Here is an 18976-nt window from a genome sequence, read left to right on the forward strand (position 1 = left end):
GAGTGGTCACTTAGCTATTGAACTACTCCGTTCCAAGGCGTCGTGGGGGTTGGGACTTCAGCTTCAACAACTTGGCTAGAGCATTGCGCCACGTGTTCTAGGCTGTCCCGTATTTCATGTTAGCGGGAAAGACCTTGCGGCGATGTTGACTTAAGCGGGGATGAAGTTGAGGGGCGAACTTAAGATGAGAGTACTTGGGGGGGGAATTCTAGTCGATATTCGAACTAAGGTACATCGACAATAAACTACAAGTGTCAGAGACCAGATTCGAGACAAAGGAATGTCTCCGTAACGGAGGGCTTCGGCCTCAGTGACTTCTGCCAAGAGCGCTGTGCCTAGTGACACGTCCGTGCCCTAACTTACTGACTGGCAATTAGAACCTAGGGGGTAACTCTAGTTGATTTTTCTACTGGGGCGTAACCTATGTACAAGTGGGATATATATATGGTTACAGCGGGGACGGGTCCGCAATTGGCGGAGCCGAACAGAGCAGAGCTAACAGGGTTTAAACATTAGCCGACTGAATATTACCGACGAGTCGGTTCGCAGGGTTAGCGGAAAGGCAGGCGATAACCCAGAAACAGAAAGGAGGGATAGGCCCGAAGGTGGGCTCTGCAGGGCAGGCGAGTGTATTGCCCAGCGGAGGCGGGGGTGCGCTAGCGGACGTCGGAGCTGTCCGGAAGTCTTCGGGGCTCCGTACTTAGGGAGGCGTAGGTAATAAATTGAAATGAGGGGGTGGTGACCATCGAGGGGTGCCGAGAGGATTGCGGAATACGGGGGCTCCGAGGTTAGTGAGGGAGGAGCGGAGTTAGAACGGAGAGATCGGAGGAACCGGAAGTCGATGGCCGGGGATGGATATGACAACAAGTATAAATACGAAAGGAGAACAGAGAAGGGACTGGTCGGTCCGGTGCGGGATGGGAGCAGGATGGTAAGTATGACAGAACTAAAAGAGCGATGAGGACCAGGGAAATGGAACAGAAGAAATGAATGGAACAGAGGACGGCAAAGTTGGGAGGCAGAATGAATAGGCTGACAATCTAGGTGCATGGATCAGAATGTCAATATACGAATAAATCAAATGTCAATAAAGGAATAACCAATTGTCAATAAAGGAATAAACCAAATGTCAATAAAGAGTGGATCAGCGGCGACCATATCAACCGCTAGTTAGTTAAGCGAATGAATAAGAATAAAACGGTATCGGCTGAATGGCTGAGGAACTCAAGTGGTGGTGGGAGAACGAAGGAGGCGCTGCTACAGGGCCGTAGGACAGGAACCACTATCAGTGCTGCTAAGTGATGGGCAATGGCGCGAGTAACAGGTGCGAGTAACGGGCGCAAGAATGGGGGTGCAGAAAGTGGTAGAAGGGTGGGGACTTTGCGGGGCCGTGACACAAGCTCGAGGCACTGGGTGTCCTCGAAGCACTCATGAGATGGCAAGACGATCTCATGGGAGGCCGCGAATTCACAGTAATCACGGACCACAAAGCTTTGGAATATTTCAAAGCGAAAAACCACAACTCAGGTAGACACCTGAGATGGCAAGCCTTCTTCGCAAGCTTCAATTGCGAAATAAAATACATGGAAGGCCACAAGAACAAAGTGGCAGATGCACTCTCACGGTACTACAACTCGTCAACGGATGAGGATCTGCATTTCGATGACTACGTGCCGGCGGACATCCATCTGGACAAAAATGCAGAAGATACTATCCCCGACAGAATCGAGGAATACAAAGAACTGCTACTAAGCAGTACCCTGAGTAAAAACTCAGAGAGAAAGAGACTTGCAGCAATATGTGCGAGAAATACCCTAGAGGAAGCTCTAGGGGGGAGCGATAACCTAGAGGAAACTCTAGGGGGGAGCACCCAAAATCTGGAAGAAATCATAATTCCAGAAGAGAACCTTTGAAAACAATTCGAAGAGAAAGACCTCTAAAATCTGGATACTTGCAAAGCCAGATCCACCGGGAAATCCTAGAGAACCTGGGGAACTTCAAAAACTTCTCCGTAAAAGATGGGCTGATAACCCGACTTGGAGAAGGAGGAACGACCCAAATAGTAGTCCCAAAAGGGAACTACAAAAGGAAGTCCATTCGAGGAATAATCCTCGAAAACATCCACGAAACACTTGGACACCTAGGATCCAAGAAAACAGTGGAAACCCTCCGTCGACACTTCTGGTGGAAGAGGAAGGATACGGTCTTGCGGAACTTGTCAAACAACAAAGAAAAGCACCAGGAGAAATCCTGGACTGCTTCACCCACTCCCGACCCTGGAGACACATGGTCATCAATAGCTATGGACTTCACAGGTCCACTCCCAACAAGCTTGGGATATGATTACCTCTGGGTAATCATTTGTAGGTTGATGTCCAACGTCCACCTAATTCCAATAAAGACAACAACGAACGCACTAGAACTAGCATTCGTATTTCTTTGTGAAGTTGTAAGACTCCATGGTCTACCACACTCGATCATATCAGATCGAGACTCGAAATTCACATCAAAATTTTGGCATGAACTACACCGAATACTCGGTGTGCAGTTGAAATTCACAACTGCATTCCACCTGCAAGGCGACGGCCAAGCAGAAAGAATGATACAAAAAGTAGTACAAATACTATGCGCAATGGTTAGACCAGATCAACGTGACTGAGCAGTGAAACTGTCGATGGCGGAATTCGTGATCAATGTGAGCTCGAACACATCGACAGGATTTTCCCCGTTCAAATTAATCTACAGCCATATGCCAAAGATGTGCCTAACAGCACCACTCTCGGACTACCTAGGAGTAAATAACTTTGCCCAAAAAGCGAAGGAAAACCTCATGGCAGCACACGATGCGATAATACACAATCGCACTGCTCAAACAATCCAGGTGAATAAGAAAAGATGCCCGGACCTGCCTTTGAGAAAAGGCGAGCTTGCATACTTATCCACGGATAAGCTGAACCTACCCAAAGGAAGGGCAGGAAAACTAAAGCCCTTATACATAGGGACTTACGAAATTCTGGAAACATTTCCAGAGATGTCAAACTACATCCTCAAGTTGCCACCACAACTTGAACAATGCGGAATCCACCCAAGATTCCACATATCCCGGCTCGTACCTCACAGGCCAAATGACCAAGAAATAGGGAAGTAAACACATTCTACGATTTTGGGGAAGACCCCAATCGCAAAGCAGTAGTTTGCGAAATCTTAAACCACACATGGGTTCACAACGAACTCTGGTTTAAGGTCAAATGGGAGCTAGGGGACACCACATGGGAACCCCTAGGAAATTGCAACGACCTTGTCCACCTGGACGAGTACCTCACTTTACAAAATGTAAGGGAACCAGAAAAACTCCCTATCAAAGAAGACAGGGAACTCTCGGCATCACTACACCCCCAAAAATGGAGGTGGAGGAAGTAAAGCCAAGGGACGATGGCCCACAGCCAAGAGCGTGGGAAAGTTCTGGGCAAGTAACTCGCCTGGACAGCCACACCATGTACTAGAGATCACATGGGCCAGGCGAGTAACTTGCCTAGACCATGTGAACCACAGGCTCACGTGTAAAAGAACACACAACTGCAGCAAATCCCACGCACACAAGAACAAAAACCCCTCCCACCACCACGAGAAACATAACGACGAAATGTCGTTCTCTGGGGGAGGCAACCCTCGGTTCGATCCAAACAAGCCACCGGACATCGAAATACGACAACCCGGGGAGCAAGGCTCCCCGGAACAACAACAACACCAGGCACAGATAAGCGCCATGGACTACACGATGCACGCAGCACAAGTGAGTGCCACGAACCAACAACCATCCGCGTTGCTAACAGGCACCACATACCCCCAGCCTCCTCAGAGGGGCTTCCAACCATATGCGGTGCAAACTGCACCGATGGCACAACAAGCACCATTCCAGGGGCAGCTGTCAGGGGATGGACCCCAGGACCCCATGACCCCTCTCTCTATAACCCAGAGCCTGACCTGTAACAGCCCATCTCAGGGCACAATGCTACTGTGGGTAAGAAAGTGAGAAGAAGGTTAACTTCTCACTCTCCCACAGTGGCCCCGATATGGCGAAAACTTCCGGGGATACCCGGAAGTCACATGAAGGGTAGGAACCGGGCCCGGAGCATGCGGCATGCGGAGCGTGCAGGGCGGAGGCGCACATGCGGGTCCAGGTCCGGGTCCGGACGCGGGTCCGGGTCTGGGCTAGTCAGGGTGTGTGCCCTGACAGCAGCATTTGCTGCTGCAGCCCCAGGCATACTCCCTGTTAGAATGGGCGGATGCGGACGACTCCGGAGTGGAATCGGAGACTTAGCGTGGAGGGACCTTGGCCTCAGCGACTCAAGCGGAGCGCTGTGCCATTGCTGTTTGTCCATTTGGTCCTTAATTTCACAGTAGGTGAGCAGGAAGTCTCTAGGGGGCATTTCAGGTCGATTTCGGACTAAACCAAAATGAGTATGTACAAGCACCGATATATATAATGGAAGGGGCAAAAGCACAAGGAAAACAAAGGGTAACCGAATCGGAATGAAGACGTCCGAAGGGGAACAAAGGGTAGAGGGAGCGGAGCGGTACCGAAGGTCATAAGGCAGGACCTGTGATACGTCCGAAAGGAGGTAGGGAAGGCGAGGCCCAGAGGGGCAGGAGGATGAGGGGAAGTGGGGATGATGACTAACTGGCTAGAATAGAAAGAAGCAGTAGTCCAAATAGGGATGAAGGGAAAACGCGAGAAATACATTACAGGCGGCGAGAGTGCTGAAGGCGATCCGCGAAGCTCGGGGGTTGCGGAGCTTATGGAGGTTACGGAGGCGGGGTTGAAAGTCCGAGGGATATTGGCAATGGTGTTTACGTAGTATGAGGTCACCAATGCAATGGACTAAGACCGAGGTGGAGTCAAAGTCCGAGGTAGGGACTATGATGGAGGCTTGGAGTAAGGTACGAGCGGTGTCCGAGTGCGAAGTACGGAACAGCGGTGGAAGGTCGTAACTTGGCGGAAGGGTGGCGGAGGAGTAACAGAGGGAGGAGAGAGGGGAAAGGTAAGGAAGAAGGAGTGGCGGAAAGGAGAGTAGTCAGGTCCGAAGGTGAGTATCGGAGCGGACAGGGGAAGCGTAGGAGGATGACGGGAGGGTGGAGGTGTTGTGAAGGGGGAGCGGAGTAGTAGGAGGGTGGTGAGAGGGGCGGTGTTCGGTCTGAGATGAGTATCGGAGCGGACGGAGATAGGGTCGAAGAGGTAAGGAGGAGGTGTGTTGCCAGGACCGAGGGTGAGTATCAGAATGGCAGCGGTAGGTTATGACTCCGGAGGTGAAGAGGGTGGAGGTCCGGAAGTCGGGTCGGGGTCGGGTATGCACGGATATGACACTCCCCAGGGAACTTCCCTGGCCAGATCAACCCCTGGATTGGCCAATTTGGCCCCGGTCCAACAACACCCCAGCCCAATGCAGGCTGGGAATCAGCCATCGCATCAGCGGTAGCTGCTCAGACAGGTCAGCTCCGCGAGGAGCTGAAAGAGATGAAGTCCCTCGTAGGAGGGAGATGAGGGAGCAACAGCGGCTCCTCGTCCAGACCGTCCAAACGGGCATGGTCTGATAACTCGAGGGCATCAGAAGACGCCTGCGACCATTGCGCCCACTGGAGGCGCAAATACAACAGAGCACGAAGAGATGCCGAGGGCATCTTCGACTCTCTGAAAGACACAGAGAGAGAGGTCGATCTCCAAAAAAGGGAGATCGAATTACTGAAACGCGAGCTCAGAGAGGCACGCACACTGGCAGACCTCACTGCCAAACCCATTATGATGGGGGCCTCCCAGGCCAGGGGGAGGGGATACAGTTCCGGGCCTCATGAGGTGCGGCCCCACATGGGGACTAGCGCATCAGGGGTGGGGCACCGACTATCCCGCCACCCCGTGGGCAGGCGACCCTGTCCGGGGTGCATAAGGGCCCACCCTCAGAAGGGCAAACCCATGTCGAGGGGAAGAGGGAGAGTGGTAGGCAACCGACGGCAGACCCTAAAACGGAGACCACTGCCAGAGGCGGCGGGCCACTGAGTACCTCAGCACCCTATGGGCAAGCTACCCTGCAGGGAAGTGTCCACATGCTATACAAGACCGCTGAACTCAACGAGTTTGGCAAAGTCGAAGCTCCAGTCGACGTAACAATCGACCCCAACTTCCCCATGAGGAGAATAGCAGGGTCAGAAGCGGCACACGATGCCACATACACTTGGTGGACAAGCGTGAGTGGGAAAGAATTCGTACACTGGTACGAACAGGCCGAAGCCGCCTTCAAAAGCGGCAAGGTACACAGAACCCTTCATGAAAAAGCGAAGGAAACCGAGAAATACTTCTTGGGACTCCCAAGTATTGCAAGACTTGCGGAGGAGTATAATTCCCCGGAGAACAAGGGAAAAATCTCCTGGGAAAGTCTAGGCAAAGCCGCCTATCTAAAGTCCCAGTTCAAACCACTCAGGACTCCTGAGGAACGTGCCGCAAGAACTGCGGAGTGGGAAGCGAAAGCTTCCAAATACCGGGAAAGAGACGCAAGTCTCTGCACTGGACAACCAGCCCAACGACCACCCTTCCTGTCAGAGACCAGATTCGAGACGAAGGAATGTCTCCGTAACGGAGGGCTTCGGCCTCAGCGACTTCTGCCAAGAGCGCTGTGCCTAGTGACACGTCCGTGCCCTAACTTACTGACTGGCAATTAGAACCTAGGGGGGTAACTCTAGTTGATTTTTCTACTGGGGCGTAACCTATGTACAAGTGGGATATATATATGGTTACAGCGGGGACGGGTCCGCAATTGGCGGAGCTGAACGGAGCGGAGCTAACAGGGTTTAAACATTAGCCAACTGAATATTACCGACGAGTCGGTTCACGGGGTTAGCGGAAAGGCAGGCGTTAACCCAGAAACAGAAAGGAGGGATAGGCCCGAAGGTGGGCTCTGCAGGGCAGGTGAGTGTATTGCCCAGCGGAGGCAGGGGTGCGCTAGCGGACGTCAGGGCTGTCTGGAAGTCCTCGGGGCTCCGTACTTAGGGAGGCATAGGTAATAAATTGGAATGAGGGGGTGGTGACCATCGAGGGGTACCGAGAGGATTGCGGAATATGGGGGCTCCGAGGTTAGTGGGGGAGGACCGGAGTTGGACCGGAGGGATCGGAGGAACCGGAAGTCGATGGCCGGGGATGGATATGACACTTCCCCATGGGAAGAACGGTAGAGCTAGCGTACTCCACACCTGAGCCAAGTAGCTCAGGAACACAACAACCCGCTCCCACCCAGGGAGCGCCTACTTTGTCGAGCCCACAGCCTGACAATGTAGCCCAGGCTATGTCATCGCATCCGACACAGCAATTGGATGTCCAGATGAACAACCTGGAGGAAAACCCTCCTCCAGGGCAATGACTCCGCCCTTGAGAAAAGGGAAACTGACACAGTAATATGCCATCGAGGCGCCCGTGAAAACACCCTCCCCCAACTCGAGGCCCCGCACACAATACTGTATGCGAGGAACCACAAGTAACAATTGCGGAAATCTCTACTCCGTCAAAAGACCCACATCCACCACTGCTCATGTGTAAACACCACTTACACATGAACCCTCATGGAACAAGTGAGGAACACCAAAGACATACAACCTTTGGGTCGAAATTCATTTTCGACAAACTCCACTACTTTTCTCCCTGCGATACCCATGTATTGCCGTTCACTCAAAGTAACAGTTCACACTCACTTATTCCCTAAACCCTTTCTCTCTCCTTCACCGACATGTACAAAAATCGCCCACTTTAAAGTGGCGACAACAAAACACTCATTGATAATTTCAAACTCAATGTAAATCAATTATTAAAACTTTGTTTTCTTCACCATCAACCTTGTATGCATCGCAAATGCAACGCAAGGGGGGAGAATGTCAGGGCAATAGCCCCAAACCCCGAGCCACATGTAATTAGACACATATAGTCACGTGGGTAAGCGGGAACCTCCAGGTAACTGCTTACACACTACCTTAAAATACACACACTTGTATCACTTACGGCCCTGTGTGCTGAGCTACCCAGAGACCTCACAGTCCTGCTGCCCATCCTCCTGCCGGCCACCATGAGCACAAGGTGACCAAGACCCCATGCTAGAGCCCGGAGACGGGATCTACACTGCGATCATCCCTCCAGAGTGGGGACATGAGCTAAGAGCGACTACTACACCCTCCCAGCAGATGGCCCAAGAAGCCCACAACCCAGAGGTGGAACCCGCATCGTTCGAGGCATTGGTGCCAGAGCAGTACCAGGATTTCCGGGATGTGTTCTCGAAAGAGGCCTTCGATCAACTGCCCCCCTGGAAACCCTGGGACCATGCCATTGACCTAGTGCCGGATGCCAAGCTCCCCAGAGGAATGACACTCCTGCTCTCACGGCCGGAGCAGAAGGAGCTGGATGAGTTTCTGTGGGAGGGCCTGCGGAACGGATGCATCCGACTGTCCAAGTCCCTGATGGGGGCCCCAGTCTTCTTTGTCAAGAAGAAGGATGGGTCACTACGCCTAGTTCAGGACTACCAGAAACTGAACGAGATCACGGTAAGAACTCATACCCGCTCCCGCTCATCTCTGATGTCCTTGCCTGCCTCCACAATGCCAAGTACTTCTCAGTGCTAGACTGTCAGGGCATACACCCTGACCTAGCCCATACCTGCATCCACACCCGCACTCGCACCTGCACCCATGCCCGCACCCGGCTGTTGCACTTCCCACATGTGCCCTGTGCCAGACACTCAGTGCGGCCGGATGGCCCGGACCTTGGGTCTCGGGTCTCATGTGACTTCCGGATATCTCCGGAAGTTTTCGATCTATTGTGGCCACTGTGGGAAGATGAGAAGTTAACTTCCTTCTCATCTCTGACCCACAGTAGGATTGTTCCCTGGATAGGGCTGGCCAGACTTGAGGCTGTGGGCCATAGGGGAGGGTCATGGGGACCTGGGAGTTGTCCCCTGACATAGACCTGTGCTGGGGGTTCAACAACGTCTGAATCAAGGATGGTGTCATATCCGTGCATACCCGACCCCGACCCGACTTCCGGACCTCCACCCTCTTCACCTCCGGAGTCATAACCTACCGCTGCCGTTCCGATACTCACCCTCGGTCCTGGCAACACACCTCCTCCTTACCTCTTCGACCCCATCTCCATCCGCTCCGATACTCATCTCGGACCGAACACCGCCCCTCTCGCCACCCTCCTACTACTCCACTCCCCCTTCACAACACCTCCACCCTCCCGTCATCCTCCTATGCTTCCCCCGTCCACTCCGATACTCACCTTCGGACCTGACTACTCTCCTTTCCGCCACTCCTTCTCCCTTACCTTTCCCCTCTGTTACTCCTCCGCCACCCTTCCACCAAGTTACGACCTTCCACCACTGTCCCGTACTTCGCACTCAGTGTCAGAGTCCGCGCGTCTATTCGCAGCGTAAGAGTATCCCCAGGAAACTAGTCGATATCAAAGCTGGGGGGCTAGCCCAGCTGGCATAGTAGCCTTATGTACATGAGTTCTGCTAACTCACGAGAGCGCAGTTACATTGGGAAGATGGTAACTAATAGCAACACAACATCAAATAGGAAGATAGAAGATGCGGGAAATGAGGGAATATCGGGTAAGGGGTGACGCGATAGCGAATATAGCGCAATGAGTTATATCTGCGTTCTAACTACGTAATTATCTCACGCAATCTCGGCTAACAATTACCTCATTGATATCGCTTAGAGTAAAGGGGGGCCGGATAACTGGGCGTCCCCTGACACTCAGACACCGCTCGTACCTTACTCCGAGCCTCCGTCATAGTCCCTACCTCGGACTTTGACTCCACCTCGGTCTTAGTCCATTGCATTGGTGACCTCATACTACGTAAACACCATTGCCAATATCCCTCGGACTTTCAACCCCGCCTCCGTAACCTCCGTAAGCTCCGCAACCCCCGAGCTTCGCGGATCGCCTTCGGCACCCTCGCCGCTTGTAATGTATTTCTTGCGTTTTCCCCTCATCCCTATTTGGACTACTGCTTCTTCCTATTCTAGCCAGTTAGTCATCACCCCCACTTCCCCTCATCCTCCTGCCCCTCTGGGCCTCGCCCTCTCTACCTCCTTTCGGACGTATCACAGGTCCTACCTTATGACCTTCAGTACCGCTCCGCTCCCTCTACCCTTTGTTCCCGTTCAGACGCCTTCGTTCCGATTCGGTTACCCTTTGTTCTCCTTGTGCTTTTGCCCCTTCCATTATATATATCGGCGCTTGTACATACTTGTTTTGGTTTAGTCCGAAATCGACCTGAAATGCCCCCTAGAGACTTCCTGCTCACCTACTGTGAAATTAAGGACCAAATGGACAAACAGCAATGGCACAGCGCTCCGCTTGAGTCGCTGAGGCCAAGGTCCCTCCACGCTAAGTCTCCGATTCCACTCCGGAGTCGTCTGTTTCCGCCCGTTCTAACAACTATGCTGAAGGACATGTGAGGGTGGTGATGCGAAGGGAACTGGCCATTGTAACCGGGCTCAAGGAGCACTCAGGTCTGATAAGAATGTGGGGGACTAGTGCTGGGATAGGGTCAGTGATGGGGGTGGCAATGTGCTGTGGTCCTGGTGCTGCTGACAATCAACAAAAATCTCTAAAAACAAACACCCACTCCTGGTCACTCTGGACAATTGTCAGAAGTCCAAGGCTGCTCTCTGGACGTGCTCTGGCATGGCTGATCTTCTAGACAAAGGGACACTGAAAATTGGGAGGCCCCTTCTGAGGGGGGAAGTCCTCTGTATCATAGAAGGAAAAACTGTGAACTATAAGTGAAAATCCATGTGCCCAGGAATGAATAGTCCATGGGGCCACAGAATAGAAAAGAGTGTGATGGAAATAATCTGACATCAAAAGCAATTAAATCCTCCTAAATCGTAGCTTTTCGCCGATACTAAATTTGTCCAAATCGGTCCAGTGGAAGCTGAGATATGGATAATTGAACTTTATGCCGGGCACCAGGAAGGTCACATGCTAGTGTGAAGATGTGGGAAATGCAGCAATATCGGGCTCTGAGGTCGGAATTGGGCTGGGAAAAATATGGAAAAATAAGAATAAGGGGTATGTAGGGAGTGTGTCATATAGTGGGTAGAGGACTGTGTTATTAGAATGTGGCGGATTCGGACGACTCCGGAATGGAATCGGAGACTTAGCATGGAAGGACCTCGGCCTCAGCGACTCAGGCGGAGCGCTGTGCCATTGCTGGTTGTCCTAGGGGTCCCTAATTTCGGATCTAGCAGAGGGAAAGTCTCTTGGGGGAATTCATGTCGATTTCGGACTGAGGTTACAAGTTACTAGGTACATTGTATATAAGGAGGGGTCCGGAATCAAAAGGAACAAGGGTAAGACGAAAGGAGACAAAGGGAGATGGAAAGAGGAACAACACCGAGGGTCAAGTGTTTGACTCAATGGTGTTCCCCAAAGGAGGAATGAAGGGCCAAGGCCCAAGGAGGAAGGAAGGAGGATGGGAGTCGGGAATGGCTAGCTGACTGAATAGAAAGGAAGCAGCAGCCCAAATAGGAATGAGGGAGAATAGCGGAATTGAAATGGACAATGCAATAGTTGCAAGGTCCGGAGTAAGTCCGGAAAGTCCGAACTCGGAGGTTAAACTCCGGAATATTGGCAAACGTAATTAAATGGAATGAGCTAACCAATACAATGGGTATAAGCGGAGGTGGGGTCAAAGTCCGAGGTCGGAGCTAGGACCGGAGGTTCTGGAGACGGAGACGCGAATGGGATTCCGGAGTGGAGGTCCGGAGTCGGGAGCATAGGTTTTGCATACTCGTCTGGAAGGTGTCGAGGTTGGGGTCGGACCCAGAATGTTCCGGAGTCGGACCGAAGGTGGTGTTGGAGCCAGAGGTGGGATAACCTCTTGGGAGTCGGCAAGGAGAAGGTGACGGAAGGGAAGTAGGGCTCCGGAAGTCAGGTTCGGAGTTCCGGGAGCCCGGAGCAGAGGTCAGGATTGTATGGATATGACATGTGTCATGACCTGGCATTCCCCAGGGTCAGACGACCTCCTCCCTGACCTTCTCCCACACCCGAACACTCCCCGCACACTCCGCTCGCCACCCGTCGCCGTCTAACCCCTTCCCGCCACCTCTCCACAACCCCTCTCCTAATTGTCGTTGAACGACCTAGCGGTGCAGAGCGCCACGACCTGTTGTCCCATGTTTCACCGCACCTTGTTATCTCACGGCAAAGGTCACATTTGACCTTCGCTGTCTTGAACTGTCAGGGGACGGACCCCGGGTCCCCATGACCCCTCTCTACAGTCCACAGTCTGGCCTGTAAACACAGCCCATCTCAGGGCATAGCTACTGTGGGTAAGAAAGTGATATAAACAAAGGGGCAAGTAGATACACTTGCCTACTGTGGGTAAGAAAGTGAGAAGAAGGTTAACTTCTCACTTTCCCACAGTGGCCCCAATATGGCGAAAACTTCCGGGGATACCCGGAAGTCACATGAGGTGGGATCCGGGGTCGGATCATGCGGCGCACGGAGCGTGCGGCACGGGAAGTGTGCGGGAAGTGGAGCGGGTCCGGATGCGGGTCTGGGTCCGGGCTAAGTCAGGGTATGTGCCCTGACATGAACACGTGCTCCTTGTTTGTTTTCCTCCTTCTTTTCTCCACCCGCAATCTCCGCGAGATCTGGTGACTTATTCCCTATTCAGTTCCCTAGCGCTTATATACAGCTTGTAACTAATGCTTGTACTGTAGTTCGAAATCAACTAGAAATTCACCCCTAAGCTTACCTCTGCTCCCCATAAGACCTCCGACCTTCTGAAGTATCGGGACCGTGTCGAGAACGAGGCGCAACGCTCCTCCTCGAGTCGTTGAAGCCGAAATCCCGGCTCACTAGCCTAAGTAGCCTCGGCCTCGAGATCGGTGGGGTTTATCCCTTGCTAAAGCTTGGTCGTGTGTAGGACACCTGTACCACTAGCGGGCAACGTTCAGTTGCCTATGGCTACCATCGGCGAAGATTCACATGGTTCTGACAGACTGGGGGAAAAGCCTGGGGTGTATGGTGTGTTTCTACATGCTGAAATATGTGGAAACTCTGTTGGAACTGAGATCCACACTTCAGAAGATCGTGAAGACCAATTTCTGCCCAAATATGGAAAACTCCAGTCAAAACAAAGCACAAAGAATGCAAAAACACCTTAGAACATCACAGAAAAATCTGAAATAAATCATGAAAGCCCATATTAAGATTACAAATGCCCATGCTTACAATAAATCCCAAATAATTAAACACAAATGTTGCATGCATACAAACAAGCATGGGAACCACCCATGTGATTGCCAACTGTGTGTGCAAACTTTTGCTAACTTGGCGAATAATGAGAGTTAGAGTACGACCTTAGTATCGTTAGAAAGGTTGGAATACATGTAAATTTATGGTGCCAAGAACGTGAAGAACCATTAAGAAATGAGTGAGATATATGCAAATGAAGTTGGTAACCTGAAGACACATGGGAAGACAACTTCTAAGAGGTCTCAAGCCCTGAATAAAATTCATAAAAATATGCTATCATTGTGGATGACTTAGTATAATACCTACGGAGGATTAGGATGCAAGAATATGAATGAGAACCAGAGGAAATGGATGAAGAACCCATGACAGACCATGGCAGGAAAAATAGGGAAAAATGTAGCAATGAAGCGGAGAACTCTAACACATTTGTTTGTTCAATTCTTAATTACATGAGACTCTTTTGTTCTAAATTTGAACCATTACATTTGTTTAACATTTCAAATCACATTTCTACTAAATGTCACTGGATAAAAATAGGATAAATCAGCTGAAAGTCATAGCACAGCTGTATGCACAGTAACACGCAGTCTGAATTCAGAATGACTGAGTCATAGCAAACTTAATGGTAAACAAGTAGAATTTGAAATAAAAACTGTGACAAATGTGGCACAGTGTCAGGGACATGTCTGGGGTGGAGGGGGCCTGGATGTAGTGCCCAGCAGAGGAACCCTCTTGGGGTGCGAAGTGGGCATGCATACTGGCAGGCCTGATGTGGGACAGCAGTCCCTGGCCACTTATACTGAAGTGGAAAAGGTGAATTATTATTGAAAGGGAAAACTACACTAACTTACCTGAAGTGGAAAAGGGTTACTTCTTCAGTTCCCACTTCAGGTACATTTATGTACATGTGGCTTGAGTCACATGATGGGTGCCACATCATCCTCGGAGACAGCTGCAGCCATCTGGGTGTCCCCACAGAGGATCCTGAGGGCATCCGGTGCAGGCGCACATGCTGGGCACAGTGGGGAGCCATCTGGGGTGTTTGGGCTGGATGGGTCAATAGTACACATTGATGCAAGGGAAAGTGGTCCGTGTAAACAGAAGGAATAAACAGGAAGAGAATGAAATAAAGAGAAGAGAAGAAAGAGAGAAGGGAAAGAAAGAAAGAAAGAAAGAGGGGGGAAGGAAGAAGGAGAAGGATGGGCAGCGGGGTAGCGGGTGAGGTGTGGCCAGGTGGACCAGGTGGACCCGGGTCAGGCAGGTGTGCCCTGACACACAGTCAAGTTCTAATTAAACATTAAAATAGCTTAGGTGAGGGGGGACAATGAGGATTCTAGGCGCTGTCTGACCGCAGCAAAGCTGCAGTTTAGTGCAGCTGAGCACAGTATAACTATAGCATGAAAAATCCATTTTAATTCTGTTTGAGGAAAATACACTGTAAATAAATCTGGTAAATATGAGGTAGAGCATGAAAAAGGAAGGCAACCTAGGGAGTATACCTCAGAGAAGTAAGAAAATAGAGTATTATTTTTCTCAAGCATTTCTGGTTATCACTCCATGTGAAAAAGTGTAAAACAGTTAAGATTGCCACTGCAGTAAAAGGCAGGAATTAGGGAGAGAGATATTAAGTAAATATTTCAACAGGAGAGCTGGTTAACACTCCAGGTTTCAAAAGTGTAAACAAAACAGTTATATTGCTACTGTTAAAACGAGCAATAAAAATAAGAGAAAAATAAGAAAAGGCCTTGGGACACTTCAGATACAATCTAAAACCATTCATGGAATAAAATATTTGAAAATTCACTAAGTAGAAGATTAATTTCAGGTTAAGATTCCAAATAACAATCCTACACAGAATTATGCTTAGATAAATTGGGAAATTACATTAAGGGAACAGCTCCACAGGGTTTTGTTCATCTGTAAGTCATTTCTCAGAGACTTTTAGAAAACAGAATTAGCCAAAATACTCGGATTAGTACCAAATTCACAACAAATTCACTAGTACACCTCCCCATCCAAACTAAAGAACCAGGGAACAGATTGGTGGTGGTCTTATTAAAACCTCGCAACTGTCCTACCTTTGTTCTCTCCTTCAATGCCCATCCCCCACCCACAGCGGATGCCCTCAGGATCTCCCACAGAGACACCCAGATGGGTGCAGCTGTGTGCAAGGATGACATGGCATTCTCCATGTGACCTTAGCTGCATGTATATAAGCACAGCCAAAGTGGGAACGGAGAAGCAGCCTTCTTCTCACCTTTCCCACATTAGGCAAGTACCCCAGTGTAGCTTAGCTTTCCTTTTAATGATCAGTCACCTTTCCCACATTAGTCTAAGTGGCCAGGGACTGCTGTCCCACATCAGGCTATCAGTATGCATGCCAATCCACACTGTCATATCCATCCATGGCCATCGTCTTCCACCACCTCCGACCCTTCCAGACTACCTCCACTCCTTCTTCACTAACCTTGGAGCTCCCATATTCCGCAATCACCTATATAATAGCGCCTGGGGTGGGAACAGAAGAAGCAGCCTTCTTCTCAACTTCCCACTTCAGGTAAGTACTGTAGCTTCTCCCCTTTTAATGATAACCCAACTTCCCACTGAAGGACTAAGTGGTCAGGGACGCTCACCCCACAACGGGACTGCCACTACACATAGCTGACACCTGTCCCATCGAGTCCCTCACGCTGGGACCTCGCCGCTTTCGGAGCTGTCCCTGACACCTTGGTCCTTCACTCCTCCTTTGGGAAACACCATTGAGTCAAACCCTTGACCCTCGGTGTTGTTCCTCCTTCCAGCCCCCTTTGTCTCCTTTCGGAGTACCCTTGCTCCTTTTGATTCCGGACCCCTCCTTATATACAATGTACATAGTAACTTGTAACCTCAGTCCGAAATCGACTTGATTTCCCCCCAAGAGACTTCCCCTCTGCTAGATCCGAAATTAGGACAACCAGCAATGGCACAGCGCTCTGCATGAGTCACTGATGTCAGGGAACGACCCGGGGTCGAGAGTGCCTGGGTGTGTCACCCAGCACTGAGGACCCGATAGGGTGTATCATGGGCACGCGTACTAATGGACCCGGCACAGAAGGGTGTCCCTGGCCACTTAGACTAAAGTGGGAAGTGTGTTATTATTATTAGCAGGGGAATGTAAGCTACTTGCCTAAAGTGGGAAGTGTGAGAAGAAGGTTGCTTCTCAGTTCCCACTTAGGCTGTGTTTATGTACATGCGGTTGGGGGTCATGTGGGGGGTGCCACGTCATCTACGCGCACAGCCGTGTCTGCCTGGGTATCTCTGTAAGAGATCTCAGGAGCGTCCGGTGTGTAGGGCATCACCCAGTGCATCCAGGTCTGGGCATGTTGTGCGGCCTGGTTAATGGTTAATGGTACATCGAGCAAGGAAGTCATCCGTGTAGTAGAAAAGGAAAGAAGAAGGGGGAAGAAGGGAAAGGAAGAAGGAGGAAAGGGAGGAGGGAGGATGAGGGCATCGGGTGAGGGTAGTGGGATTGGGTGGGGTCGGACCGGGTGGAGTGGGATCAGGCAGGTGTGCCCTGACATCACCCCCTCCTTAAGCCACTTCGCCTCGAAGTGGCCAGGTGGTTCTCTCTCTCTCTCCCTGGGGTGTGGGGGTGCATTCGGTGGAACTCTTCAATCCGGTCGGGGGCATGGGCTAGGTGGTCATGGGGGAGCCATCGGTTTTCTGAATTTGGCCAGCCTGTGAACTTTACCAGATACCAGAGTTTCTGGCGTAGCCACTTGGAGTTTAATACCTTCTCGACTTCGTACTCCTCTTCCCCATCCACGAGTTCTGGGCCTGGGCGGGGGTCGACAGGTCGTCCTACAATTTCATCTGGGTGGTATGGCCTGATGTTCGTTACGGATACAACTGGGTGGATTCCCTTTTGTTGCGTGGTGAGTTGGAGTTTGACTGCGGCAGGGGAGACAACTTTAACTATCCTGAAGGGGCCTAGCCACTTGTGGTCTAGTTTCTTGGTGGGGCGGTCGGTTGTATAGTTCTGGGTGCTGAGCCAGACCTGGTTGCCCTCCTGGTACTTGGGAGCCGTCTCATGGCCTCGGTCGTAGTAGCGGGCCATCTCGTCCACTGCATGCTCCAGCGCTGCCTTTGCCTCCTCCTGCATCTTCATCATCCTCGACAAAAAGGCATCAGCAGCCTCCACTTCGGACGTATGGGTGGGTTCCGTCCTCATTCTGGGGTGTTGCCCAGTGTCGAGTTCAAAGGGGGTCCGGTGGGTGGACGAGTGGATGTGGTTATTGTAGGCAAACTCTGCTAGTGGGAGCCAATCCGCCCAGTCGTCCTGATGGTGGTTGACGAATACCCGGAGGTAGGCCTCGATCTCCTGGTTGGCCTGTTCAGTCTGTCCATCCATCTGGGGGGTGGTAAGGCATCGAGGGGGAAGTTTGACTCCGAGGAGATCTGCGAGTTCTCTTGAGAAGTGGGAGACAAAGGCACTCCCTCTGTCGCTGAGGATTTCTTCTGGGAGTCTGTGGTGTTTCCAGACGTGCTCCAGGAAGAGCCGTGCGACGCCCACTGAGTCTATTGTTGTCACTGTGGGGATCGCATGGATGCATCTGGATAAACGGTCTACTACAACCAGGATGGCATTATAGCCTTTCGACTCTGGAAGCTCTCCTACCATGTCCACTGAGATTACTTGCCAGCTGTGGGTGGGGACTTTGTTGGGGGTGAGCTTTCCAACCTTTCAGGAAGGGAAGGATTTGACCCAGTTGCAGGTGTCGCACCTGCGTACATACCGCCCGATGTACTCTGCCATCCGGGGCCACCAGTAGTCACAGGAGACGAGTTCCAGGGTTTTCCACTGCCCTGGGTGTCCCGTCGCCCATGCATCGTGGTGTAGCCGTACCAGGTCATGGCGGAGCTGTGGGTCTTTTGGTATGTATACCTTCCCCCGATATAGGACCAACTCTCCTTGCTTCTCCCATTCATCCGACCTCAGTGTCCCCTCTCCCAGTTCCCGCATGGCTTTCACTACCCTCTCATCATGGTCTTTTGCCTTGCATATCCTTTCCAGAATGCCTGCCTCTTCGCCTTCTACTGAGATCGCCTCCATCACCCGGGCTTCAAACCAGGTTGGCTGGAGGAGGGTCAACCCCTTGTTGTCGTCTCTCCCCTTCGGGTGGTCAGCCCGTCGTGAGAGTGCATCCGGTTTCCCCATAAGTTTCCCTGGACGGTGGACGAGGGTGAAATAGAAGCGGGAGAGGAAGAGGGACCATCGTGCTTGGCATCGGTTCAGCCTCTGAGCCGTGCAGAAGTACCCCAGGTTGTGGTGGTCCATGTAGATCTCGACTTTCTCTCTGGCCCCTTCTAGAAAGTGCCGCCACTCTTCGAGGGCCCGGACGATTGCGAGCATCTCCTTGTCGTACACCTCGTAGTTGCATTCTACGTCCGTGAAGCTCTTAGACATGAACGCCACTGGGTGGAACTCCCCATCCGATTGGAGCTGGGAAAGGACTGCACCGGTCGCGAAATTGGAGGCATCGCATTCAAGCTTGAAGCGGCCGGAATCGGTGGGGAAGGAGAGGACGGGGGCAGTGGTGACGGCCTCTTTAAGGGCATGGAAGGCATGGTTCTCGTCCGGGCCCCAACTCCAGGTCTTGGTCTTTCGGGTCAGCGCGTGGAGCGGGC

The 18976-nt window shown here is 51.5% G+C and overlaps 1 protein-coding gene across 1 annotated transcript; it reads left to right on the top strand.

The window, feature by feature from the left end:
- Positions 1-9033: 9033 nt before the first annotated feature.
- Positions 9034-10225, top strand: EI90DRAFT_3060629 (uncharacterized protein; the record flags this gene model as incomplete). Its single annotated transcript, XM_039060505.1, has 4 exons — positions 9034-9329; positions 9350-9424; positions 9789-9936; positions 9984-10225. Coding segments are annotated over 4 exons (543 nt in total), but the record flags the coding sequence as incomplete, so codon positions are not given.
- Between the last annotated feature and the right edge of the window lie 8751 nt (positions 10226-18976).

Source organism: Cantharellus anzutake (genome assembly GCF_015039405.1).
Source record: "Cantharellus anzutake strain C23 chromosome Unknown EI90scaffold_27, whole genome shotgun sequence".
NCBI lineage: Eukaryota > Fungi > Basidiomycota > Agaricomycetes > Cantharellales > Hydnaceae > Cantharellus > Cantharellus anzutake.